General features: G+C 44.3%; 1 protein-coding gene across 1 annotated transcript in view; it reads left to right on the forward strand.

Moving 5' to 3' along the window:
• Positions 1–1403: 1403 nt before the first annotated feature.
• Positions 1404–18095, forward strand: part of FOXO3 (forkhead box O3) — a 117618-nt gene continuing 100926 nt past the window's right edge. The window contains exon 1 of the mRNA XM_003404305.4: positions 1404–2114. Within this exon, the coding sequence (XP_003404353.1) occupies positions 1497–2114 (618 nt within the window). The 5' untranslated portion in view covers positions 1404–1496. The remainder of the gene's footprint in view (positions 2115–18095) is intronic.

The raw sequence follows: 18095 nt of genomic DNA on the forward strand, positions 1-18095 counted from the left end.
CGGCCCGCCGCCCCAGCCCTCCCCCTGGGCGGGGATCCGCCCGCCCGCCGTCAGCCTAGGTTGAGGCGCCCTGCGTGTGTCTATAACTTTGTGCTGCTGCCGCGGCCGCCCTGCTCGTTGGAAAGGAGGAGGAGGAATGTGGAAGGCGGCGGCGGGCAGGCTGACAGGCGGCTCCTCAGGCGGGTTGCGGCGGCGGCCGGAACGTCTCCCCTTCGCCGAGGCTGCGCGCCTCCTCCTCGCTGTGCCCCGAGCCCGCGCGGGATTGTGCGTCCTCCCGCCTTGTCCCTGAAGGGAAGGAACCGAGGTAGGCGCCGGAGCAGTGCAACGGGGCGGCCACCTTCCCGATGACTCCGGATCTGCTTCCGAGCTGGGCCAGGCGCTTCCCTTTTCCCTCTCTGTGACTCGGTGTGTGCAGCTCCTCTCTCCCGCTAGTCTTTTTAAAGGACTTGAGTGAAGGGAGAAAAACTGTCAAGATGGCAGCAGCGGGAGCAAGGAGGTGATGAACAGGCTGGTCCGGGTTTTCTCGAAGCGCTTCCCGACCTGTTGGAAGATTTATGCTCCGATTTGCTCCCTCCTTCCTCTTTCCTTGGGGGGAGAGGGGCGGAGGACACGGAGTCCACGGGAAAATAAACCACAAAACCTCGGAATGGCCGTTCCTGCCCTGCTCGACCCATTGCGAACACACGCCAAGCTTCTTGTACCCCCCCCTTTTTTTTTCCTGAAGTAACAAGGGCCCGCTTGCGCTCGAACCCCCATCCGCCCTCCCGGCCTGCGGGCGAAGGGGGAGAAAGGAGCTGCCCGCGCTGTCCCTGGGCTTAGGTCCCTCCGCTGGGTGTGGGATATTAGAGGGATGGCGGAGGCGGCAGGGCTGGGGAAGGGGAGAAGAGCCGAAGACGCCACAGACTTTGGCGGCGCCACCGCGGGAGGCACTTGAGCGGGCCCGAGCGAAACATAAACAAACGCACGCCCGCCCGCCCCGGCCCGGGCTCCGACCACGGCTCGGCTGCGCCAGCTCCCGCCGCTGCCCGCTTTAAAGGCGCGGCCCGCGCCCCTCCCCCGCGCCCGCCCCCCCGTCTTCCCCGCCCCGCCACCTAGCCCTGGAGAGACCTGCGGATCGGGCGGCGGGGGAGGGGGCTGCCCCGTGCGCGCCCGTCGATTCGCTCACGTCTCTTCCGCGGCCAGACCAGGGGGCGGTGTCTGCTGCGCCAGGTTCTTGGGACGCAGGTCTCCAGGTCTGCCTGCTGCTGGGAGGCGGGCGCGGTGCCGTCCGGTAGGCGGCGGCGGGCGAGGACTCACGGAGGACTCGGCTCCGGCCCGAGATAACCAGTTCTCTTCTCTTCTCTAGTGCTTCCCCAGGCGGCGGCGGCGGCGGCAGCAGCGGCGGCGGCGCCCGGAGCCCGAGCCTTCGCGGCGCCCCGGTCCCTCCCCCGCCGCACCCCGCCCCGGCGAAAGAAGAGAGCGCGAGAGCCCGAGCCGCGGGCGGGCGGGCGGCGAAGATGGCAGAGGCACCGGCCTCCCCGACCCTGCTTTCGCCGCTGGAAGTGGAGCTGGACCCTGAGTTCGAGCCCCAGAGCCGGCCGCGCTCCTGTACGTGGCCCTTGCAGAGGCCGGAGCTCCAGGCGAGCCCGGCCAAGCCCTCGGGGGAGGCGGCCGCCGATTCCATGATCCCCGAGGAGGACGACGATGAAGACGAGGAGGACGGCGGCGGTGGGGCCGGCTCGGCTATGGCGATCGGCGGCGGCGAGAGCGGCACGCTGGGCTCGGGGCTGCTTCTTGAGGACCCGGCTAGGCTGCTGGCTCCCGGAGGGCAGGACCCTGGGTCCGGGCAAGCCCCCGCGGCGGGCGCGCTGAGCGGGGGGATGCAGACGCCGCTGCAGCCTCAGCAGCCGCTGCCACCGCCGCAGCCGGGGGCGGCTGGGGGCTCCGGGCAACCGAGGAAATGCTCGTCGCGCCGGAACGCTTGGGGGAACCTGTCCTACGCTGATCTGATCACCCGCGCCATCGAGAGCTCTCCGGACAAGCGGCTCACCCTGTCCCAGATCTACGAGTGGATGGTGCGCTGCGTGCCCTACTTCAAGGATAAGGGCGATAGCAACAGCTCGGCGGGTTGGAAGGTGAGTACCCACCCGGAGCGGGCTGCTGGACCCGCAGGGCGTCCTGCGCCGCACGAGACTAGCCTCAGGTTCGTCGGAGCGCGCCTCTGGGCGCCAGGGAAAAGGGTTGGCAGTGGGAGCCTCCGCTGCGAGGCTTTGGGGGTTGCTGTGTGACTTCTGGAGGAGAGATACCGGGGGACGGCCGCGGAGGAAGGGAAGGAGGCAACCGGGGAAGCCTTGGGCATGGCCGGCCAGGTGAGAAGGGGGCCTGGGACGCCGGCGAGTGTAGGACAGACTGACTGGAGTGCGTTTGCTGCATTCCGGGACAGCGCAGAGGAGGTAAGTCCGCGCCAACTTTGGAATGGAGCTAATCGGAGGTGGGTGCTGCTCCGACGCTGCCGTTGGTGTGTAGGGGCGTGGGGGAGCGTATGGGGACCTGTCCGTGGAGGAGCGGTTGGATGTGTGGTTTCCAGTGGGCCGTAGGAGCATGGTGCGTTGTCAGTGGCTGCCTGAGAACCTTTGGGTCGAAGTTCGGGGTTTATGGGTGTTATTTCCACAGGCACATCGATCCCGTTAAAAAAAGCAACGATTCAAATCTTTTCCTGACCAGGTATCGTTTCTTTGCTTGGGTTGACACTTCAGCAAGCCTGTCCCCGGGTAGGCTCCCAAATGTTCTGGGGCTTGGAAAGGGCCAGCCCTGCCACTTCAGCGCAAATTGGCCGCACCTGCCTCTCCTGCTGAGGCCTGGATGCTGGCGCTGTGTGTTTTATGTGCCCAGGTGTGGAGGACCTTGGCCTGTGCTTCACCTAGGCCGGAGGAGGGGAGGGAGGTTTGGTGTCAGGACTGGGCGGTCATGGCTTCTGCCTATAAGTGAACCTGAACAGAGACTCTCTTGTTCCTTTTCAGCCTCTTGGGGCACCGGACACGTGGTAGGGAGAGAGGTGTGGAAAGACCTATGATGTAATGACTTCCTGCAGTTGGGCATCCAAAGAGATTAACTCCTTTGCCCCTGCTGGGCTGCTGATATCCAGCTTCTTTGCTCTTCCTGGGCACCCCACCCTTCTTGGCCCCTTCCCCCAAGATATGAATGTGTCGCTACCAGGCAAAAGAGACTTTTGTATAGTTAGAGATAGATATCGCTTATTAGGTGCTTATATTTGTAATATTATGTCTTTTTTATATTTTTATAAAGAGGTAGTTGCTTCCTTTTTCTGGCTCTCTTTTCATTATCTTTGGGGAGTCCTGTATCTTCCTGGGTTCCAGTAGGTGTCTAAAATAAGAACACTTTAACCTTGGTAGAAAAGTGACTTGAAATTCTTGAGAGAAGACTATGAAAAAGCTTAAGAATTCGGTGCACTAAAGGTTTGAATTTAGTTTTAGATAAACCTTGCAAAGTGCCTTTTTTTTTTTTATGGCTAGTATTGGAGAGGCCTTGTTTACATACCTTAAAAGCTAAATGTGTGTTTTATATTATTTCACAAATCTACTTTATTTCTTTTAACAGAAATTGATATGTTATGAATCTTATATTCTATCTCATTTTATTGCTTTACAAAGAAATGCCTGTTTTGTGATATGAAGTTCGTTTACAGAAAGGGTGAGAGTTCCATTTCAAAGCAGTGCTAATGAGATACCTGTTAAAGCTGGATTTCCCAGTGGATGGCAGGGATTAATCTCAATGTACAATGTCTGGATGGGGCGAGTTTACATGATCTCAGAAGATGAATCTGGAGGTTTGGAATACGTATTTTTCAGATTTTCCACCCTTGAAATTTAGTCCTGCATGTTTTGAATTTGGCACAGAGACTGTGTTAGTTAAAAGTTTAGATAACTTTTAACTTGGTTAAAAAGTTAATGTAGAAAGGGTTGCCACCTTTTCTATGATTTTTAAGATTATGAAGGTAATTTAATTTTTCAAATAACATTTCTTACTATTGTGTTTAAGATAATAATAGTTCAATAGTGTTTGATTTTTTAGACGTTTTACGAGAGAAAGCGGTATTAGCAAAGTAGCCATTAATTTGGACTTGACTCGTTATATTTTCACATAGCTGGCAGGATTTGCAAGAGATTTGGGGCTAGTCATAAACTTTGTGATTTTATGTCATAACCATTTTTCTTTTTTGTCTCATGGTTTTATTTTTCCTTCCTTTCCTTCTCATCTCTCTTTAAAACCTTAGAAAGTATTGTCAATTGAAATTCTCAGGGCTCGGTATGTTTAATAGAAGACACACTTGATTATTTTTATTTTAAAATTTTATACCAGTTTATTTTGTCAGTGTCATGTGGCAACTAATCCTTGAAGACTGAGGGATATAATTTAGTTCAGGAGTTTTTGTAAGATGACCTTCCTCAAAAGATGCAGCCACGTGAGAACTTCCAAATTTTTGATGATGGAGAAGACCCTTTGAAACTGGGAGTGGTTTCATATTCTGATTATGACTAATAGCCAACCTTTTTGTGTTTGTGGTTTAGTGGGAGTAGAAGAAGAGGGAAAGGGGGAGATCAAGAGCTAATTGTGACCCGTTTCCTCAGGTCCAGGTTTTAGGGGTTGATTCCTATTGTGACTAGTCATTTTGGACGCCTGCATGTGCACTTAAACCACACCACTTTCATTTTGAGTTATGCATTAGGGTTTTTAACTTCTAAAAATGTCGAGAATTCAGGTTAGCTTCAGTCATGTGTGCATGTAGGCCTTACTTCTTTTGTGAGTGTTAAAGCCATTGTATTATGAGATCACGTAACCAGAATTATCACCCTAAGCTCACAGAGTGAAAGAACTAGGAAAGAGGACTTGGAGATCAGAATCTAGACCAGTTCTCATTTCTGGCCACATATTGGAATCACCTGGGGAGATTTAAAACAAAAAATACCAATACCCAGAAAATCTGATTTAGTTAGACTAGTGTGACTTAGCATTTTTTTTTTAAGTTTCTCGGATGGTTCCATTTTACAGCCAAGATGAGGTTTCCTGATCTGTCCAACTTCCTTATTTGATAGGTGAAGAGCCTGATTCTTGGAGAAGTTAATGACTTTCCTAAGGTCACACAGCTAGTTAGCACAGAGGTAATTAGAACTCCCAGTTCTGGAGGTCTTTGTCCTTTATTACGTTATTTTTCTCTTTAAATTGATCTTTTTAAGAGATCGTTTACTAAGTAATGGGTAATCTTACATGAGTAGAGGTTGCTTTCCTGGAAAAGCGTATCTGTCTCTCAATCTAAAAACATCTTGATTATTATTTCAGCATTGGAAGTGTAGACAAATATTCATGGAGGCCTAGTATGTCATGTTTGTATAGCAGTCGGATGTCTGCCGGTATAGGTGCTTAGGAACTATGACAAGAAACATAGCATTTTAACAGAAGGAGGAAGCACTTGGTTAACTTGTATTTGTCAGATGTATATTGTGCCATGGAGAAGGGTGATGGCTATCTCACAGGTTCCCTTACCTCAGGCATTAAAGTACAAATGAATAATCAGATGTGGTTAAGAGGGTAAAAGGTTACATTTCCTTTAAGTCATATTAAGCTTACTTGCACTGCACCTATAATTGAACTGCTTCCGCCTGCCTCCGAGACCGCTGGTACTCTGGAGTTTACCTGGATGAGGCCTGTTTATCACTTATCCCCTGCACACACCTGCATTTTCCATGGGCCAAGGCACTGTCACATTAGGCAGTCATGAATTTCTGTGATGGTTTCCACAGTTTTACAGGAGCATTGTGCTGTGTGAAGACTTACGCTGCTGCTACCGTAGAGGATAATTGTTTTAAGAGGCTGGGTCTTGCTTCAAATGAGCGTATGTATCCTTATGGCTCCTTCTCAGGGTAGAAAGAGATGAGGGCTGACCTGCTACATAATGCTTATTTATGTTCTCATAGTCCCAATTCTTTGGAGTAATCCATCTAGTTCCTTTCAAACTACTGGGCTATGAAAATTTTAACTGCAACCTTTTAACATTTTTTTAGATTTCAAAATGACAGTCATAATAATTCCATGTTGACTTGTAATTATGAATGACGTCGGTCACATTTTGGAGTAACTCACTAAAGGGCCAGCAATGGCTTGGCCTGAAGAATCTGTCTTCTGCTTGGCCCGTGTTGCCAAAATGCTGTTTTGTAATTTCCTTTGGCAGTACTGTCTTCGTCAGTGATTCTCAACTAATATACTTCCTCTTCCTACAGCAGCAGCACACTAGGGGGACTGTTTTTCCTCTTTTTCAAAGCTGTGTCATCGACCTATGAAATGAAGAAATTGGCCCTTTTTAGACTTTGATCTGTGAGCCCCGCGTAGCTTAGACGCTCTTTAAAAAAGAAGCTATGTGTTTGTTTTGATACGTTTATCTCCTTCATAGAAAATGAAACTATAGCAGGTGTATTTTTAGGAGATTTTAGGAGGGCAGTAGTTAAAAGAATGACACCATAGAAGAACATCTTGTAGTGAAACTGTAATACTCTGCTTCTGATTCTTTAAAATGTGCGGGTTTTTTTTTTTTTATTTGGAAAATTAATGAAGAGGCCTTGCCCCACAACAAAGTCATTTACTTGGTCTGGAAAAGGTTGAGCAGACATCATCCATCCAGAGATCTTGATGAAAATGCAAAGCGAGACTGTTTAGGCCTGTGCATTCTGGTTGGGTTCCCCACATACTTGTTGCTGATGCTTCAAACTACAGATTTTCAGGACTGGAGAGGGTATGGAATTTATTTTGTTCTCATACCCACTCATTTGCCTATAGGGAACAGACTTGATCCTCTTCTTGACTCCTTTTTGCCCTCCTCACCTTTTCATGCATCCCTAATTGAGGGATCTCAAAGAGCCACTTCTACTTTTGGCTGCTGTGGGAGGAGCTGGAGATCATGTATATAAAGGCAGTTAGCATCAGCGGGTGTTGTAGCAGGTGTACAGTAAGTGAGTAAAAAACTGGAAAGAGAGAACCCCTCTTACCCATTTGTATCACATACCGTTTCATTCATTCAGCAAATTTTCATGAAGGCATACTGTGTGCAGGGCATTCTGCTGGGCCCTGGGGGTATAGTGGTAGGCCAAGGCAGATAATCGTAGCCAGTTCACAGGAGTTCACGTTCCAATAGGGGAAGACAAAACACAAACATGCAAATCTGTGCTTTGTGAACTTGTCATTGTTGTCCATTCTCTTTGCCTTTTTCACACGTGTACTTCTGCTTTCCTCAGTGCTTCAGCTTTCTGCAGAGAAGTTACTGGCAAATGGGAAGGTTGGTGTTGAACTTTGCCTTGGAGATCATTTTGTAGCAGATTCAACCCCCCCAGATCATGTTGAGCAGCTTGCTTTGGAGATACAAGGCCACCGTAATGTGGCTCCTGTCGTTTGGGTCTGTTTGGAAGAAGGCTAGGCTTTCCAAAGTCTGCCTGAATTAGGCTTGAGCATACCTGTGGCTCTGGATGGATGTGGGATCCCCAAGACTGCTTCCTTGGGCCTGGTACAGGACTGGCCTCCCTGTGGAGTAGGTGTGGAGTCTTGATACTGCTGACTAGTCTGTATTGCTTCTTGTCTAAAATTCATAACTGAAAGAGGTCTGATAGATAATGTAACTACTTCGTTTTACAGGTCAGGAAACATGCCAGAAGTGAGTGACTTGGCTCAGGGTCACATACCTAGTGGAGGTGGAGTTAAGAGTGTGTGTCTGCTGCTAACTAACCCTTGTGGTTTCACAGCTGTTGGAGTCAGTGCTGGTTTCCCTCAGGTTCTGCAAGCTCTTACTTCATTTGCTCTGCTCTGTACTCCCCCACCCCGCAGGCTGACTCACACTGGAGTAGCTGTGTTTCTCTTTTTGCACTTACCATCAGTGCTCTCAGCTCACCTTGCTGAAGAAGCCTTCTCTTTCAGACACATCCTACCCTACCCACCCTATGACTCCTGCCTTTTTCTTTTGTCATTTTTCTGTGACTCTTGTGTATTCCTTGGTATCCTGTGAGAGCCTTGAAAGCACGGAATATGTCTACCAGACAAGCAAGTGTATCTGATGCTTGGAGCTGCTTTCTGGTCATTATGTTCTCAGCTTCTGAGGAGGGCCTTGTTCTGGGACTCTGAAACTGAAAGGGGGTGATGTGGCTGCGGAATGTGGTAATGTCATGTGTGGAGTCTTTGGGATACTTGCAGCTATGAAGGTGGTGACATAAGCCTTACGTAGACTTCCTAGCATTAGTGTTGATATAATGTAAATGTCGAACAGTGTTCTGCTGTCTGTGGGGTTTCTTGCAGACTGTCACGTTCCCTAGTGTGGAAGTCCCCGAAAACTTCCTAAGTGCCAATCACTACCCACTAGAGAAACAGAGAAGTCTTTTCTTGGGAATGAAATTTCATTAATAGAAAGGGGGAATCAGGCTTGCTGTGTGTATGTGTACCCCACTTTATGCAGCCTGCACATGCAGATTATTAACTGTCTAGAAAGATTCACCATAGACTCATTCAGCTTAAAGTTTTCTTACCCACTTTTTTATAGGAGCAAAGCTGCTATGTAAAACTAAGTTTTCTGGAATGTTCTGCATTTTGGGGTACATGCCCCAAATGTATTTGAAGTTTTTTGTCTGTGCATTGGGAAATGGAAGCCACATATGAAGGAAGAGGAGATAGAAGCAGTCTTTGAGATGGACCATTTCAGTCTGCAGCTCTTCTAAGTTACAGTTTTCTGATGAAGTGGTTAAGCTAGTGATGATGATGGAAGACCCCAGTTTGATCACATCACTACCCACACTCAATACCTAATGATTTTATTCTTTTTTTTTAATTGTAGTAAATTATATATAACAAAACATTTGCCATTTTAACCATTTTTTTGTGTACATTTCAATGACGCTAATTAATATCCACAATGTTGTGCCACTGTCACCACTATTCCTTTCCATCCATCAGGACTTCATTTCTCTTTATGGCTGAATAATACTCCACTGCACAAATATATATATCCATTTATTAGTTCATGGACAGTTAAGTTGTTTTCACCTTTTCGATACTGTGGATAATGCTTCCATGAACATTGATGTTTCAAGTGCTCTTTGAGTCTCTGCTTTCAGTTCTTTTGGCTGTCTACCTAGGCATGGAATTGCTGGGTAACATTAATTCTATGTTTAACTTTTTGAGGAACCTTCAAATTGTTTTTCACAGTGGCTGCACCATTTTACATTCCCACCAACAATGGATGAAGGTTCCAGTTTCTCCACATCTTTGCCAATACTTGTGATTTTCAGTTTTTCTGATAATAGTCATCCTAAAAGAAATAAAGGATTTCATTTTACTTAGATCCACCATCAATGCCCATGGAAGCAGGAGTCAAGAAATCAAATGATGCATCGCATTGGTCAAATCCGCCACAAAAGACCTCTTTAAAAGTGTTAAAAAGCAAAGATGTCACTTTAAGGACTAAGGTGCACCTGGCCCAAGCCATGTTTTCAGTCACCTCATATGCATCTGAAAGCCAGACAATGAATAAGGAAGACCATGGAGAACTGATGCCTTTAAATTATGGTGTTTGCAAAGATTATTGAATATATTGTAGACTGCCAGAAGAACCAACAAATCCATTTTGGAAGAAGTACAGCCAGAATGCTCCTTAGAAGCAAGGATGGTGAAACTTCATCTCACATACTTTGGAGATGTCATCAGGAGGGATCAGTCCTTGGAGGAGGACATCATGCTTGGCAAAGTACACGGTCAGCAGAAAAGAGGAAGACCCTCAACGAGGTGGATTGGCAAAGTGGGTGCATAATGGGCTCAAGCATAGCAATGATGGTGAAGATGGTGCACAACTGGGCAGTGTTTCATTTTGTTGCATGTAGAATCTCTATGAGTCAGAACCAACTTCACAGCACCTAACAACAACAACAACAAAAACAAAGGGAGTGAAGTGATACCTCATTGTGATTCAGATTCTGCATTTCCCTAAAGACTAATGGCGTTGAGATAGAAATGGCATTTCAATTTTTTGGCTATTCTGGGCCCCTTGCAATTCCATATGAATTTGAGGACTAGCTTTTCCATTTCTGCAAAGAAGATTGTTGGAATTAACCATTTTATTCTTGACCAAATGGCTTTCATTTCCCAGTATCTCGGTTTCCTTAATCAGAAAAAAATATAATAGGCATCCACAGGGTACTGCGATGTATCACTTCTTCCTGGTAAAACACAAACATGTGATTGGAATATGTTTCAAGTAATAAAAAAGCTTGTTTTTTCTTTTTAGGTTTCACCTTGAGACTTTTTCTCTGTAGTGTGTTAGTTACTTATGGGGTAACGTTAAGAAAGTGAAACCAATTGACTTCTCTGATGGGCTGTAGTCCTTCAAGTAATTCCATTACTCCTGGGCTGATAGGTCATTGTAGTGAAGATGCCAGGTTATCTTTTGTGGACTCACCATGGCTGGATTCCTGGATGTACCCTAGTCCCATAGTAAGGAGGTGAGTCCAGAGCATGGGGAAAGCATGTGGCACAGTTGTAGGAGGCAAGGCCAAGACAAGAAGTGACCCCCTCCCTCAAGCAAGTAAACAAAATGCCTTAGCTTCCGTCTGGAGCGAACCTACCATAAATCCAGCAGAGATGCCTTTGGCAGTTTTCAGTATGCGTTTTGGAATTATTTATTTCTTTGAAGACCTTTGTGGAGAAAAGATCCACATATTTTTCCATGTGTTTAAGATGTCAGTGAAATTAAATAACTTAGCTCCTGAAGCCGTTGAGAATTTACTTTAAATTCAGAGCCAGCAGAGGGAGTACACAAGTCTTTAAGCTAATCTCAGGTATTTTTTTTCTTTTCCAATAGCTAAAATAAGACTGATTAAAAATGAAGAACTCTGATATAGAGTGCTTAATGTAAGCTTATGTCATTAGAAAAGGATAATTTGGAGGGTTAAACAACTCAGGTAACTTTTTCAAAGGAAACTTTGGTCTTCTATGGCCCATGGTCCACTTCTCATCCCTAAATAGTTAAATGAAAGCACTTTTAACTGAAAAATGTTTTCCCCTGCCTTTCATCTTTTTTGCTCTTACTCTCCTGAAAACAGATGTGAATGTTCATACATACCTAATGGCAAGCTTTTACAGAATATGTCAAATCTTTGGATCAGTGGAATGATCTGTGTTTTAGTGCTATTTTGATTGGGACTTCGGATATTTTTCAGTACTTCACAGTTTCCCATTGGTGAGAGAAGGGCACAAACAACATTATTTCTAATTCAAATTTAGTAGTTATGAATCCACTGTAATGCTATAATTTGTTGTCTTCCTCCACTTTGCCCCATATTTTGGTGCTGGCAGCTTATTTTTACTTGGGAGTATAGGAATGGGGGAGGACAGGCAGGGTTGCAGATACAGGAGAAGAATAAAAAGGCTTTATAAGTTCATATTAGAATGTTCATCATTCATAGGGTACTTTCTGGTAATTAAAATTTTTTTTTCATCCTGCTGTGAGGGACAGACAAGAAGAGGCATGAATTCCTCTTAATTTCTTAGAACTACTAGGATTTGTGCTTTATATTCGTACCACACTTGTCACTCCTCCCCATTTCTAACAGGGTATGTCCCAGGCTTTTTTCCTCCTTCCTACCTTAACTGAATTTCTTCTTCCTGCTTTATGCTGCTGGTGGTGTGACTGTGCTTGTTGAGTGTGGGCTTGAGGTTTATACTAAGGCTATGAGGTCTGTGGAGCCCTGGTGGTGAAGTGGTTAAGACCTCGGGATGCTAACCAAGAAATTGGCAGTTTGAACCCACCAGTCACTTTTTGGAAACCCTAGGAGGCAGTTTTACTCTGTCCTGTAGGGTCGCTATGAGTCAGAATTGACTCTAAGGCAGTGGGTTTGGGTTTTATTTTTTTAATGAGTCAGAGTTGACTCTATGGCACACAATAACAACAACAACAACAGTGAGCTCTGGCTGAGGGCTTTGGTCTAGAACAGTGAGTTTTTGAGGGGAGAGAGGAGTCAAGGATCTTAGTGGAAGAATACTATTGAAGGAAGGATCCTCTTTTCTTTGTCCCTGTTAGGACTTGAGAAGAAGGAGCTACATAAGTACATAAGGTTCATTGCCATTGATGGTGGTAGTAAGGCTAATCGAGGATCTCTCCGAAGTCCCCTCAGCTTGTCCTGTGCTTAGTTCAAGGCCTTTTAAAGTCTCATACACCTGAAGCTTTAGACTCAGGTCCCCTTTAAGTCCAGAGAACCAGCCATCCTGATGAAGCATAGAACACAGAGTGGTGTCCTCATAACAGCCACAGCATGTATTTTCTAGGTACCTAGTAGGTGTTTGGGTTGAACTGTGTAGACATATTTAAGAATTCAGAATTGTACCTGTTTATTCCAATATTTCAAAATGATCTTTTTGGGGAAGAGAGTCAAGTTTATTTAGTAGAGACATAATTTGGTTTTTACAAGGAAAGGAGGAGACAAGTCTATATGAGATGTTCTCAGGCCTAGTTATATAATAAAGATAACAGCAGTGATGGTTTATTGATCACTTACTGTTGTGTCGGAAACCCTGGTGGCGTAGTGGTTAAGTGCTGTGGCTGTTAACCAAGAGGGCAGTAGTTCAAATCTGCAAGACACTCCTCGGAAACTCTATGGGACAGTTTGTACTCTGTCCTGTAGGGTCGCTATGAGTCGGAATTGACTCGATGGCAATGGGTTTGGTTTGGTACTATTGTGTCATGTATGCACCTCAGTTTTTTACATCTAATATTGACCTTACAGGATAGGCATTTAAATATAAATCCCAATTTAAGACAAGGAGATGGTTCTGAAGGTAAAGTAACTTGCTTGGAATTCACACACAGACCTCCGTGACTCCAGAACTTTTGCCTTTTTCTGTCATGCAAAGTTTCCGTTATCTGCCGCATTCGTTACTACTAGTCTTCATATTCATCCTTTACATCATTATCTTGTCTTTAGAGTTATGACTGATTCCAGAGGTGTGTGTTGGTGGAGGAATGGGCTTAGATCCATGATTTTGGCTCCTTCCCTTGATTTTTGTAGGCATTAATAATTTTTGGTGCTGTGGCAGCCTGCTCCTGTAAAGATTACAGCCTTAGAAACCCTGTGGGGGCAGTTCTGCTCTGTCCTATAGGGTTGCTATGAGTGAAATCGACTTGATGGCAACGGGTTTGGTTTTGTGTTTCATAACTTTTAAAGATCAAGCCAGTGCCTGGACTTTAGTGGGGGAGTATAGGAAGTGGCCTGAGAATTTGGTCAGAAACCTATTGGCTTGTAGATTTTCATTTCTGTTTGGTTACTGCCTTGTGTAACCACAGTGTAACTATGGGTCAGATACACAGTGTACTATTTAGCGAGAAATAATGGAGTGATAACATGGTGTGTAGAAATCCTTTGGGTTAGGCTGTTATCTCAGAAATTTCTGCCTTAGGACATCAGAATATTTGTGCTTCTACTATGGGCTTCAGGTAGGAGGAAGAATGGAGAGAGCAACGCCAAGAAAAACCAGATTTCAGGAAAAAAAAAAATTTACAGGAAGTTCTTGGCAGAAGTTTGGCTGCCAAATCAGATCTTATAATTAAAGGTATTAAAAATATTTTGTGAGGTGGTTGCCTCTTTGCATTGCAGTTACTTATGGGCCGAAAGGCAGACTGCCAAGACAGAAACAGAAAATGTTACATAATGTAAGTTGCTGGTCAGGTGAAAGTGTTTATCTTTACTGACAAGCCTACTGCTTTGTCTTCAAGGTAAAATTAGGTGTGAGTAGGCCCCAAAATGGTGATCTTAGTCAGCTACAAGAATGTGCCCAAGATAAAATGTTGCTCGGAGAATACCTGTCTAACTACCCCATGCTGTTCTGTGTATGTTGGAAAAAATTTTACAACTCCTCTTGTAGTAAAGACAGGTAAGTAGGGTCTGGATAGTGTCCAGAGGATAGACTGGAACCCTGTGATAAATGTGAAACAGGCAGGACAGTTCTTGCCTGATAACTGAATGTAGCCATGATGTGGGGAGGGTGGCAGGGCTGGAATGCAGCCAGGGTGCAGGAGGGTGGCACCCTGAAGGCACTTGCTATAGAAGGTGGCAGTGGCCATGGTGGACTTTTAAAGATACAACCTGGGTATAAACCTGAAGTTTAGAGAGGGTATAAAATTTAGTCCATTAGAGCTGGTTAAATCTCACCTTGAAAACGGGTACTGCAGTAAAAAGATAAGTGGATTGTTAAGTTATGAACTCAGATAATTCAAATCACAAAACTGCTTTTTTTTTCCTGAAATGTCCTAACAATTGATTTAAAAAAATATTTCTTTTGTCATAAAGTATCTGGATAATTGCTTCCGTTCCATGTTTCACGTTAAGTGTTGGGCTGAGTGATGTTTAAAACCCACTGCTCACCTTCCTCTCTCTTTTTCTTTTAGTTAATCTAAAAAAAAACCTGTGTTGTTTTTCTTTTAATACTGTAATGGTTTTTATAAAGTAAATTGCTCTCCATAGATCTCTCCATTGGAACTTTTCATGCCGGTAAATTCCTTAAAAAAAAAAAAAAAACACCACCTACGTAATTTAAAACTCTGTGTTGCTGTAGGTCTTGGAGAGTTTTTACTTTTTGGTAGCTGTCTTTTGGAAACCCTGGTGGTGTAGTGGTTAAGTGCTACAGCTGTTAACCAAATGGTTGGCTGTTTGAATCCGCCAGGCGCTCCTTGAAAACTCTATGGGGCAGTTCTGCTCTGTCCTGTAGGGTTGCTATGAGTTGGAATCGACTTGACGGCACTGGGTTTGGTTTTTGGTAGCTGTTTTGGCGCTTCCTACTAGCAAGCATTTGTTTCCAAATCAAGGACTTATTGTTAATTTCACCCTTCATACATTTGCATCTGGGTCTGTGTATCGTATCCTTTTTTGGCAGAACATTCAGTTGGTAGGATGAGAAGGGTCATACCTTCATTCACTAGTTATTTTTCAATACAGTCTCACTAACAACTTTAATTCACCTATCATGCAAATGAACAGTGGCCCACAAACTAATATAATTTTAAATAAGATAAATTTTTATTCAGTAAAAATCGATACTACAAACCCAAGTATTTTTCTGAATTTCTTGAAAAGACTAATGATCGGTTAGATTAGGTACATCGTTTGTGTAACTCAGAGAAGCCTGGAATGGATTTATGAAAATGTTGCAGGCCTGATGATTTTATCTTGGAGCTGGTACAAGTGCGAGTGTGTTTGCTTTAGCACACATTGGCGCTTAAGCTCCTGATAGATAACTTCCTAGGTGAGCTAGTATACTGTTTCTTGAAATTAGTGGCCTAGATCAGGCTTTCTATCTCCAACTTTGTCCAATAAAGATAAGTTTACAGCCTCCTGTTTGAATAGATGCATGTCCTCTGCTGAACTGAATTATCTAGATCAGTCCTGTTTAGTCTTGTCCCCTTCCAAGAAAGATCTTTATTTCAGGCTGAAAGCCTAGGTGATTTGGGCCATATTTTAGGCTTTATCACACTCAACCTTTATGTCAGTTGCTAAGGTGAAATTGGGCACTTGGCTGTAGGTGTCATTTAGTAGGTGTTCTGTGGGAGGAGGGGGAGAGGTTTATTCCGATAGTCTCATAAAATCCAGGAATACTTTGAGTTAATTTGTGAACAGCCAGGGCTGAGTAGGTACCATGTGTTAAATTAGGAAAGCTGACTTGTGGTGCTAGTGAAAATTATTAAGTCTTCTAATATGGTTTTAAAATAATTGCATGTTTTTATCAAAAATTACAAATGCTCATTTTTAAGATGCAGTTTTATCCACATCTTTGTTTTGTAAGTAAATTTAAAAAAATTGAATTAATGAATCTTTTAACTTTCAAGGCACTGAAAATGCATATGGATTTTTATCTCTGGGTTTATCTTTAGTATTGCAGTGTCTACCTTATTCATGTAAGCAGAGATAATTTTCACCTGAAGCCATTGTTACCTGCCCTTAGGGTCCCTGCTCTACACTGCATTCTTCTAACTAGTTTCTTCTGTGTTTATTATTCTACCTTAAATAGAATCGTAAAACCAAAGGAAAAAAAACAAAAAAAAACCCGAAACCCATTGCCATCGAGTTGATTCCAACTCATAGCGACCCTGTAGGACAGAGTAGAACTGCCCGATAGAGTTTCCAAGGCGGATTTGGACTGCCGGCCTTTTTAGGTTAGCAGCTGTAGCACTTAACCACTACGCCACCAGGGTTTCCTAAGCTTTCAAAAATTTTTTTCTTTGGCTTGTTACCTCAAGCAACTGGACTAGTTAAAAAGGAAGAGAAAAAAATAGCTCTTCGATATACTAGTTTTATCATCTGCATCACATGATTTTACAACTTTGAAAACCCGTTGGTAGTGTGTTTACTGAGAGGATAATTGCATTTGCCAAGTGCTGTGAGAGTACTTCAATGTCTTCCCTTTGCTTCCCTTTTGAAAAAAACATTTACTTTTCCTGAGGGAGAAATTTTACTGCTTTTCTCGCACATGATTTCAAAGTTGAACCTTTAGTTGATTCGTTTGTGATTAGTTAACACTCTTTGCCCCAAGTTCTTAGCTATTAACCCTTCTGCAAGAAATAGTACACCTCGTTAAAAGGGTTTCCTGATTAGCTTTTTGGACGCTATCATGTCTTTGGCAAATGAGTGTACTTCCTTGGTCATCTAGCCTTTTCTGTTTTTGAGATAGCCAACCTTGGATTGATCCCTAGATGAATTGCTCAGAATCCAAGAGCCTTCTGTTTGTCTTAGTCGGTCTCAGCTGTTCTACCATTCTTTTCTCTTTCCATTTATGTCTACTGGGCATTGTAAAGGAAGGACTTGCTGATCTCTTTTTCTCTTTCTCATCCATCCTGTTATCTCTCTGTGACCTTTCTCTTACATCAGTGGGTTTCAACCCTAGCTGCATTTCAGAATCATCAGGGGAGCTTAAAAAAAGAAAAACCACCCGTGTCTAGGCCTCATCTAAACCAATTGGGTCAGAATCTCTGGGTGTGGGACCTGGGTGTCTGTATTTTTTAAAGCTCCCTTGTAGTTATAATGTACAACCTGGGCTGAGAATCATTGTCTTAGAGAAATGAGAGAGATTCTGGCTGTGGAAGTCATCGACCATTTTAGTTTTGATTTTCAGATCTATTTCTACCCTCTCCTCCGTGGGAAGCTTACAAGGTGGAATTTGCTTCACTTCTTGGAAGCTCCATATAAAAAGGAGTCTGTTGAGTTGGAATGTAAGAGTATGGTTGGCTTCTTAGACAAGGGCATCATTACTTAAACTATATTTAACTAGGATCTTGTCCTCTGCTTTTTCTTTTGTATAAATGTATGTGGTTTTTTAAAAGTTTTTCAACTCCCACTTGTTTTTCTAGTCTCCACTGGACCCTAGTTAACATATTCTGAAGTTTTCACGAATTTACAAAAAGAGATGGTGCCGTTTCAAGTCGTGATATGACTTGAAAACTGAGACACATCAACTTACCCACCCCTCTTTTATGCAACCTAATCTGACATACTAGAAGGTTCCACCATATTCTCATCCTTTAAGCTAGTGGGTCTCAGACCAGCGTTATCAGCATCACCTGGGAACTTATTGGAGGTGCAGATTCTTAAGGACCACCATAGACATACTGAATCAGAAACTGAACCCAGCAATCTTTGTTTTCACGAGCCTTCCAGGTGCTTGTACTGCAAGCTGGAGTCTGAGAACCTCTGCTTTAAGTCATTTCCTAAATCTGTGGAATTTCCCTGGTGATAGATTAGGAGTCAGTAATCAGAATTGTCGTGCCATTTTGGCTTTAGAATCCCGACAAGAGTGGGAAAAAATTAACAGACATCTCTGGTGGTATCTTTTGAAATGTAATACAGAGCTAGCTCCTTGAGTATTTTAACTTTCCACAGGTTCTTTGTTAGCTTTCAATCAGGGCAAGGGTACCAACCTCCTTCCTGGATAACAATGATGAAGGATCCAATCAGGTGTACCAAACCAAAAAACCAAACCCGTTGCCGTCAAGTCAATTCCGACTCACAGCAACCCTATAGGACAGAGTAGAA

Source organism: Loxodonta africana, chromosome 1 (assembly GCF_030014295.1).
Source record: "Loxodonta africana isolate mLoxAfr1 chromosome 1, mLoxAfr1.hap2, whole genome shotgun sequence".
Taxonomy (NCBI): Eukaryota; Metazoa; Chordata; class Mammalia; order Proboscidea; family Elephantidae; genus Loxodonta; species Loxodonta africana.